This window comes from Heliangelus exortis, chromosome 2, assembly GCF_036169615.1.
Source record: "Heliangelus exortis chromosome 2, bHelExo1.hap1, whole genome shotgun sequence".
Classification (NCBI taxonomy): domain Eukaryota; kingdom Metazoa; phylum Chordata; class Aves; order Apodiformes; family Trochilidae; genus Heliangelus; species Heliangelus exortis.
In genome coordinates this window covers 119,634,227-119,644,543 of record NC_092423.1, presented here as the reverse complement: position 1 = coordinate 119,644,543, position 10,317 = coordinate 119,634,227, and the positions used below count along the sequence as shown (strand labels likewise).

Genomic DNA, 10,317 nt, shown 5'->3' with positions numbered 1-10,317 from the left:
TGTCAAGTATCTTTTTTCTTCTTTTTTTTTTTAATTTTTTTTTAATGCACATTGCTATATCAGAATAGAAACTGAGTGAAACCAAACTGTATCCTTTGCTTGCATGTCAAATGCATCATATAGTGGAATGTATGGTGTCTCTTTCTTTAAAGCAGAGAGGCTTTCTGCATGTTTTACTTCTGGCAATAGAATGTTAGCTTTGTTCTATTTTCAGAACCAAACTTGAATCCTGGAATAGCAGCGTAAATTATATTCTTCTTTCAGCTTGTTCATTTGTTGGACCTAAGCAGGAATAATGTTGGCATGCTTCTCCCTCTTTGATGTTTATCCTTTTCAAGAATTGTTACATTTATCTTCAATCCAGCTTTATTTTGATAAGCTGAGCGTGCAAGGCTAATTTTGTACAACAGGGCTTTTTGGTCATATCGGTAGCTCAATTCTGTAGTTCTTGCAGTTTGAATTTATTTCTCTTTAAAACAGGAATTCACGTTTGTGTGTGGCATTCCAGACAAGTTGCTCACACACAACGTTCATATGTCCCTAGCTCTGTTGTAAAGGAATCTTTGATGTGCATTTATTTCTTTCCCCACTTTTTCCTCCCCGCCCTACTGAGCTCCATCAGTTTATAGTTGACCACAGAATGACTGTACTCACAAATCACAAGCCCTGACTAAAGGCAAGCATTCCCTACATGCAGGAATCTTGCATTTTGTATGATTTAATTTCATGTGGCTTCTGGTATGCCCTTTCTCAAGATGGCTCACTTGTGTGTATGGTACTCTGTTCCCCTTTTGTTGCAGTGCTTTCCACTTCTGTCTCATCTAAACCTACCTATTCTTTTCTGGCAGCATTGTTTAAAAGAAAAAAAAAAAAAAAAGTTTAGTATACTTTTTGGAGGCACTGGTAGTTCTTTTCTAGTCTGATTGCTGCATGATAACAGCATCATACTGATCATACTGTATTATTCCAGAAAGTTTCCTTCTCATTTTAAGATTACCTTCTTATCGTATTTATTTAAACTGAGATGACTTACTGAATCCAGCTTACATCTTCTTTGAGTTTACTTTTTCCAAGGAAGTGACTGATTAATTTTTTAGGTAGTGGATTAGTCCAACATGTCCTATATCTGCTAACTCTTACTGCATTTTTATTCTGTTTTATCTATTAATGCAATTAAATTCAGAACACTGAGCCAAATTTTTTTTCTTCTTAAAGCATTAATTACTTTCTTTCTAATCACATGACAGCACATTTCATTTGATTTTATTAAAATGCTCACTGTAATTTTTGGGGACACCTAATGTTTTGTTGTGTATGTTTTTTCAGTTCTCCAGCTTCAATGTATTTATTAGCTTCCTCAAGTGATGTTTTTACCTTGAAAGTTGTTTATTTGCATTCCTCCTAACTAACCTGTTTTTATTACTTTATTTAGTAGCATTATTTGTATTATAAACTAAGGCACATTTATCATCACCAGTACAGACATAATATGGTATTACTTCTTCTGTGTGATTTTTAATTATTATTATTTGTACATTATAAGTGGTTTCATTAGTTCTCTGGAGCATGAGGAACAGTTTTGTGCCTAAAGAAGGAGGTACCACAAGTGATCCTCTTCTGCACAATAAAATTACTAACGTAAGGTATCCCTTCAGTTCCTGAACAACAGGTACTCTCCAGTAAGATGCTTGATTTCCATTTACTAAACCTGTTGAAATAAGGTGAAAGATCCCATCAGGTTTGTGCCACAACTGTTCCAGCACCCAAATGTTACTTCCCTGGATGAGTTCCTGGAATTACTGAAAATGGCAAAGGCATTTAATGCTTGATATTGAGGTATCTCTATCACAACATACACAAATTAACTCTCAGAGGAGATTCTTGAATGTGTGTTATTTTCAGGAACTTTTCACCTGCCAAAGCACAAGTGAAAATGTTCCTTGTACCAGTGGGGAATGAAAATGCTTTGTAAGGTAGCTCTGTAATGTGAGGACAATTTTGAAAAGACATCAGCAATGTAAGTGGAGGATGCTTTTTGCTTGGTTCTTCATGGGCAACTAAAAACTGTTGGTCTGATATGTGTAGTTTGATTAGGTGTACGTAACAAAGTGACTTCTTGTGAAAGCTTGAGGAAACATTCAGACTATTTCATATTTGTAGTTATGAAAAAGAATAGTCAGATCAGCAAGAAAGAGTTGCTGGTAAGTGAAGCTGTCAGCAATAGAGAATATCTGCATCTTCTGAAGAGATGCAGAGATCTCTATAAAACATCCTGCAAATCTTTCTGCTCCCTCCTCAACTTGCTTACATTTTTTTGCTAAGCTTTTACCAGAAACAGGAGGGAGGGGATAGGATGGAATGGGAGGAGTGGTGTCTCTTCATTTTTTTTCACACTTCCTGCTCTTGGTTCCTTCTCTGGTGAGTAATAGTGATTCATTCATGCCTGTGCTGTTGCTCCTTACCTTACAAAACAACAACATGGATTGTCAGAATTCTTGACAATCTCTTTGCTGACTCTGACCCTCAATATTGACCAGGAAGCCATCAGAATCACTGGTCCAGTTTTCCTGGACCAGTGGGAGCATAACAGTAGTTCATTGATTTGTACTGAGTTAATGTTTGGAGAGTAGCTGTTGATGTGAAAGGAATTTTAGGACAGCAGGTGGGTGGGTGGAATTTCATTTCCAAAGTTTTCTTTTTGGCAGTAGAGATGCAGTGAAGTGTAAAGAAATATATGTTCTATTTGAATGTAGCAGATTTGTTTTGCAAATAAGTGTTTCCGTTTCCATTTCTCTAGCTCTTTGGTTTTATTTACATGGCAAAATATGCAAGCAGCAAGCTGGATGTCAGTGTATAAGCTGTGAAAGCTCCTGGTTAAATTGCACTGGGAATATCTACATTAGATGTGTGAAGTAGATTACCTAGGTGACAGTGGTGGATCCATTGTGTCAGGAATTACTAATCTTCTGGGAAAGACAGGTTAGAAACCAGGTATTTAGTGTACATTGATTAAAATGATCCCTGAGACTTCTCTTCCCCAGCCTAAACAACCCCAGTTCTCTCAGCCTCTTTTCATAGGACAGGTGCTTCCAGCCCTTGCTCATCCTTGTGGCCCTTTGCAGGACTTGATTCAGTCTGATGTTTACAAGGGCTGACTGGAAGGGCAGAGTCACCTGCCTAAATCTGCTGGCAACACTCCTTCTGATAACAGCCCCAGGGTACTGCTGGCCACCTTTGCTGCAAGAGCACAGCACTGCCAGCTCATGTTCAGTGTGGTGTCAACCAGCACCCCCAGGTCTCTTTCTCCAAAGCTGCCTTCCATCTGGTTGGCCTCCATCCAGCACTGGTGCCTGGAGTGATTCTTCCCAAGGTGCAGGGGTTTGCATTTTCTTTAATGAACTTCATAGATTTCCTGTTGGCCTTTCTCTTCAGCTTGTCAATGTCCCTCTGAATGGCAGGACAGCCACTCTTCTACTCACAGCATAGTGAACTCTGCTGGTTTTTTTCTGTAGACAACCTGTTCAGTCTCTTAAGAGCCTTTTGCAGTGTGGCAAAACTTGTTTATCTCCCCAGTACCATTGCATGAGTGGTGTCTGTAGTGATAAAAGTCATAAGGCTCTTGAAATACCTCTGGCTTTTTATAGACAAGGGGCTTTGAAAAGCTTAGGGAACAACTTCTTTACAAAGTAAGCTGAAGTTTAGAGATTCTTGCATATGCTGGGTATCTCTGGACAGCAAAAATAACTTTGAGAATGTAATGTTTTGCAAACATAATGCTCATCAACATTGCATGCTGTGTTTAATCATATTCTTTTCTGAAGAGTGCTTATGATAACATAAAGGCTGATAACTAAAGCTGACTTAAGACATTGTACTACTGACTGAAAATATTGCTGCTTGTGTTTATTTTCCAGACACTCCTATTGCAAAAGCTGCTGTTGAAAAGAAACATTTTTTTTTATAAGAAGAGAATGGGTAAGTTCATCTTAGAGGTATTTTTATTTCCTGTAATGTGAAACATTTTCTCTGTTAAATCAGTAGAGGAGGTGGATTGTTAGACTTTAAATGTTGATCTTCTCACTCTGTTTTCTTGTAGCCTCAAAAGATAATGGAACTTCCTGCAAATGTTTTATAAGAAGATTTCTTTAAGTAATTGTTGAAAGATCATTTCAGAGTGCCTCTAAGAATAAATTTCAGTTGTTTAGTATGCATAGTGCTGAAAATGTACTTGCTAAAATACAATGCCTTTAGGATTTTATAGCACTATAACTTTTAGATCGTGGATTAGAGATTTTCACTACTGTTTTAAATATTTTTGTTTGCTTGTTAGCTAAGGTCAGTCTGTTGAATTCTGACTAAGAAATCATAATTGGGACTGATTCTTGATAAATTTTTTATAAATGTTGATAAATTGTGCATGTGATATATCTGAAACCAGTTTTCTGCATCTACAAATAATTAGGTAATGACACAGTTGGACAGATTCTGGTTTTATCTGTACTTCTGAATGTATTTCAGCATGTTTGGCACTGGCAGTACTTTATTAAAATTGGCAATAAGTACATGATAATTCAATTTTAACTTAATTCACAAAACAACTTAACTGACTGGGGGAATGTTATAAAACTAAATACAATGCAGGGTACTTACTTCTGTTCCTGGTTTTGTCAGAAGGAGAAAACACTATCAAATCTCAAGTTTGTAGTGTATATCTGGTTTATCTTCTAAACTTCTCCATGCAGTCATGGAATACTGGCATTATATTACTTTTCTAGAAGCATACAGATCTCTTCTGTTACACTTTTCCAAGCTGGAAAAGAACAACTTCTTCCAGGACTTTAATTTTTTAACTATCATGATTAGTACTTTTCTGAAAATCAAAGATTATGTGCAGTGTCAAATTCAAGTATTTTTAATAGAATTTTAACAACAGTTGCTATATTAGTCCCTCAGAAAATACAGTATTTAAAACAAAGTGTTAACTTTTCAGCTTAATAGGAATTGTATTTTTAGTGGGATATTTTCTTACAGTATTTTTTCCAAAAGTTTTTCATGTTAGTGCAGTTTTTATTACTTAAGTGTTTACAGGAACATACCAGCTACAGAGACAGCCTGCTTAGTGTGATGGAGTCCTGTAGTGCTGAGCACAAAGTCATCAGTGATTCCTACCCCAGAGAGAGTGCTGCTTAAGTAGGCAAGACAGGTACAAGATGGGGAAACTGTTAAGACTGCACAGAGTGAACAGTGCAGTGCTGGAAACAGTGATGTTATTTTTTCAGCTTTCAAAGATGACACTGTTGGAGAATAAATGAATGAGAAAAAAGGGAAGGGGGATATAGAATCATAGAATTGGCTGGGTTGGAAGGGACCTCAGAGATCATCAAGTCCAACCCTTGATCCACTAGCCCTGCAGTTACCAGACCATGGCACTGAGTGCCACATCCAGTCTCTTTTTAAATATCTCCAAGGATGGAGAATCCACCACTTCCCAGGGCAGCCCATTCCAATGCTTGATCACCTTCTCAGTAAAGAAATTCTTTCTAATGTCCAACCTAAACCTCCCCCGGCACAACTTGAGACCATGCTCTCTTCTCTTGCTATGGGCTTGTCTTGCTATATGGGCTTCCAGAGAAACATAGCAGTATATAGTAAGACAGAAGGGAAACAAAAAAGTACAGTCAAAGCTTCTGTGGAGAGAATTTCCAAAATTCCTTGGGTTTAGTGCTTTCACACCCTGTTTTCCACCAAAGGTCACTACACAGGTGTGCACTAATGTTGCATGGTTCAGGGTCTGGCTGGGCAGTGAGGGAGTACAAATCTTTTGTCATTTCTTAAGTACAGGAATACTGACTGCTTTTATTCTTATCTGTGCTTCAGAAAGCACTTTTTCCCTTGCAGTCTGTATTTTTAAATAGTAGATACATATTTAGGTAACTTTTATTTAGTAAGTACTAGTATGATAAACAATGCAATAGCCTTATGAAGGGAAGGAGTAGCATGTTCAATTTACATGAGAATATATAAGGAAAATATCATTCCTATGTAGTTTTAGAAATTGTGTCAGAATTTGGTGATGGGGAAATGAGATGCTGAGTTTTAAAAATTGCTACTTTTGTAAAAAATCTCTACTTTGGAAAAGATTACTCTGTGCTTCAGAGAAGTTGTCTTCAAATATGCAAAATTCTTCTGTCTTATTTTTGGTTGGGTTCTTCAGTCTGCAAACAGTTGTAGAAAAGACTTGCATTGTTAGCTATGTGGATTACTGATTGTGCTCTGAAATGTTTGATCTGTTTTTCATTACAGATGGAGAAGAGAAAACATATGGCGGGTGTGAGGGCCCAGATGCTATGTATGTGAAATTAATATCCTCTGATGGCCATGAGTTCATTGTAAAAAGAGAGCATGCATTAACATCAGGAACAATAAAAGCTATGTTGAGTGGACCAGGTAGGTACAAAAGATTTAGTACCTTCAAATCCTTTGTTTTCACTTTGGGACAGTTTGTATCTCGCAGTGAGCGAAAGTTGGAATGAATTAACTTTTTCCAGACCTTGCCCAGTTCCTCTTTCCAGTGGAACACTCCACCTCTGTAGTGTATTATGCTGCCAGACTTGTAATTGGGCTCTGTCTGGTTTTGGACAGCTAATAATGATCATAGTGTTGTTACTACTACTTCCCATGGTGTGAGAATATAAGGGTATTACATGAAATGAGTAGCTGTCAAGTTCAGAACAAACAAGAGTTGGTAGTTGGTGGAACTTCCAGTATTCTGTACTGGATCTGGCTGGTATGGAGTTATTTTCTTCATTGCAGATCATTTGTTTCTGTGTGTTAGATTTGGGACCAAAAGAATGCTGGTAACATACCAGTGGTTTAGCTGATCTTGCAGAGCAGAGATTGCACGGTGTTCAGGCCATCCCTGTGTCTTCTGCTTCCCCCCACCTAATGTATAGACAGGGGTGTTTGCAAGAGGTTGGGAGGGAAAACAACCAGGCTGATACCACAAACTAACCAAAGAGTTATTGCAGGCCATGTAACATCATGCTCAGGAATAAAAAGGGAGAGGAGGGGCTTAGGGATGTCAACCCTACTTTGCTTGGCAACTGTTTGGGCCTCAGCTTAAGGGTGGTGGTGATAACCTATTCATCCATTGTTTTGTTTCCTTTCTCTTCTTCCACTTTTCTTTCCTGTATTAAACAACTTTTTATCTCAACCCACGAGTTTTCTTGCCTTTATTCTTTTCCTCTTCCCTTGCCCACTGCAGGGGGAAGTGAGCAAGCAGCTGTGTGGTGCATAGCAGCCTACTGGGGTTTAGGCCACAGCACAGTCACAAGATCCTTTGGCCTGAGCTTAATGACAAAAATTAGCTTGAGAGGAGGAGAGAGATACTCACAAAAGGGAAGGACCTCATCTGTTAATGGATATATGAGACTACCTCTGGTTTAAGGAGTGTTTGAAATAATTCTTGAAAACTGAAAGGGTGGACAAGAGAAGAGGGAGAAGTTAACACTTGCTTTCCCTATTCTGTACACTCATCATTTACCTTTGACCACAAGTGGTGGACAGTAAACTATGTGGAGCTCTGGTCTGAATGTGGTCATTCTTATATTCTCTTCCAGATTCTGGCAAGGGGGTATTACTGAAGAAATCTGTTTGCTTAGTGTATTCTTTAATTACTTAGTAACAGCTGGGTGAACTGAGCAATTAAAATTTTCTGCTTAATATTCTGCTAAATTTCATTGTCATGGTTGCATTTGAAAATAGGTAGCAGATCTGTTGTGTCTGATTCCACTCCATGTCAGCCTCCCAGATACGCAAGAGGAAGAGTAGTTACAGGACCTGCTCTGAATTCATCCCACAAAAAATGTGAAGAAATAAAATGTGAAGTAGACTGCTTAAAGAGCCAGAAAACTGTCTGTGTAAAGGGGTCAGCATCCAAGCATATTTTGTATAAAACCAAACAAGTTAAATGGGCTCACAAGGAAAAATGCTCTTCCTCTCAACTTCATTAGGTCATAATTTCACTGATGTGTGAGTTTTCTCTATTTCTGTAGCATGACATTGCCAATAGGTTAACTTTTCTTCTATTGCTTTATACTGTTCCTGTACAACTCAAACCAGATTGGTTTCAGCACATGCAGATATTTCTACACAACTGTGTAGACATTAGTAAATAGCTCTGTTTTGTAGTTAGAAGGGGATTCCTACAGAAACAGTGGAAAGCAAACATTCTGTGGAGTACATGTTAGTGGTTTTTGTATTGCCTTTCAGCTTAGTGAGTTGACTGTCCAGAGAGATAAGGGACAGAGATAAGAGTAGAAAGGCTGTGGGACTAACCACAACTTTGTATCATCCAAGTTTCATGCTTACAGGCACTAGTGAGACGTAATCTCAAATGTACTTAGGTTTTGAGATTTGAGTTTTGGATAAATTCTTTAATATCTGCTAGGCATAAACAGGTACAGTGTGTAACCTTTCCTCCAGGACATGTAGGGTTTCTGCATCCCTTCTGCTTGTTTTTAGAGCTTACCAGGTTAATGCATCTTTGAGGTTTCAAACCTCTGTCAAATCTGCTTGAAAATGACTGAGAAGTTCAAAGCTAGTGGGATCACAGAAGGGACTACTGTGCATATGCAGACATGGAACATCTATATACAATTCTTTTTTCTTAAAGAAGACAGAAATTTGGATTGATACTTTTTTTTTTTTATGTTGTTTTGTAACCTTTAGAGCTGCACACAGTACAGTTTTAGAGCACCTACTAAGCAAGCATCAAAATGAGACAGTTTCTGGTGTAGTTGTTCATAGTATTATTAATAGGCTGCAGTCAAAACAAACCTTTTGTAATGTAGAGGGTCTTAATATTCTTAAGGGTTGTGAATGTGGCACATCCTGCTTTATATTACAGAATCTAATGCCTGGGAATAAGGGACTTACAGTAATCTATTTAGAAAGTGCTAAAGCATTCCATTTTGCAGTGACTGGAGATTCTGATTTTTGTTTTGGTGTTTTATTCCGTGTTCTGTTTTGTCTTTTGGTTCTTTTTTCCACAGGACAGTTTGCAGAAAATGAAACAAACGAGGTCAATTTTAGAGAGATCCCATCCCATGTCCTATCCAAAGTATGCATGTATTTCACCTACAAGGTCCGCTATACTAACAGCTCGACGGAGATTCCTGAATTCCCAATTGCACCTGAAATTGCACTGGAACTTCTGATGGCTGCAAACTTCTTAGATTGTTAAATAAAATAAATTATAATAAAAAAAAAAATGTAAAACTTTTTTCAGTATTTAATACATGTAGTTCAGTTAGTAACTTTTTTCAGATAGCATGTTGCGTGTGTGCTGTTGAGAACTGTAAAGTTCACTGCAGAGGCAATTGCCTTCAGTCCTTTTGCATATAGCAATCATTCAGTTGAAGTTTGTTTTGCTGCTTGCACAAATAAGGACCTTTTCACCAACTGATACAAATAAACGAGTATGCCAATTAGTAGATGGCTATGCCTTATCCTTTAGGTGTGATAGAACTTTCTTTTAATACAATGACCTTAGAAGATACTGGAGTTTAGGCTAATGCTCTCTAAAAAGGTAATTATAGTTAAATATGAGTAGCTGTTTAGGGTTTCTAACTTTATCTTATTGTTAAAGTTTCTAAACATCTGAACTTAATCTCCTTTGTAAGATAGCTGTTCCTTAGCATAGTTACACTAACTAACTAGATTAGAAGTGCCCTCCTTAAGGTTTGTATGCTGACAGCAATATTCCATTTAGATTGAAGTGGAGTATGTAGAAAAATGCTTAAGGTTTTTAATTTAAATCATAGTATAGATGCGTGTAAAGGTGTACTTGATACTTTTTTTCTTTTATAACCTAAATTTTCCCCTTTAGCAAATAAAAATATTTAAGTCACATGTCTGTACACTAAGACTATGATCCTACTGACGGTGGCTTTTTAGGGGAAAAATAATTGTTACAATCTGTGTATATTATCTTCTGTATAACATATAAAATTATTCTTAATGTACTGTCACTTGACCTGATAATGGATTTTATATGGTTTCAGTTATGGTTTATTTCCGTTGTTGTGATTGGTTATGTAAAGTCTGTATTTAATCTTTAGAGTAGTAGTTGTTTAAATTTTGTAATATAGCAACTGAAAAGATAGCAGCTATCCTATCTTTTACCTCTTCCTCATCCTCTCCCTCGTATCCACAGAAAAAGACCATGAAATGTGGAGGTCTTTTATATTTGAAAGAAAGGGCATTAAGCAGATGTTTAAGGAGCTGTTTTATAAATTTCATAGGTATTTCCAATGT

The 10,317-nt window shown here is 37.2% G+C and overlaps 1 protein-coding gene across 3 annotated transcripts in view; it reads left to right on the top strand.

Moving 5' to 3' along the window:
• The window catches only part of ELOC (elongin C), a 14,180-nt gene extending 4,689 nt beyond the window's left edge, over positions 1-9,491 (top strand). Inside the window, exons 1-4 of one of the 3 annotated variants that reach the window (XM_071737794.1) lie at positions 3,071-3,370; positions 3,915-3,975; positions 6,304-6,447; positions 9,054-9,491. In XM_071737794.1, the coding sequence (XP_071593895.1) occupies positions 3,972-3,975; positions 6,304-6,447; positions 9,054-9,244 (339 nt within the window). In that variant the 5' untranslated portion in view covers positions 3,071-3,370; positions 3,915-3,971 and the 3' untranslated portion in view covers positions 9,245-9,491. Of the gene's footprint in view, positions 1-3,070; positions 3,371-3,914; positions 3,976-6,303; positions 6,448-9,053 lie in introns of those variants that run through there. The other 2 variants (XM_071737792.1, XM_071737793.1) reach the window with 2 other exon arrangements.
• The last annotated feature ends 826 nt before the right edge of the window (positions 9,492-10,317 follow it).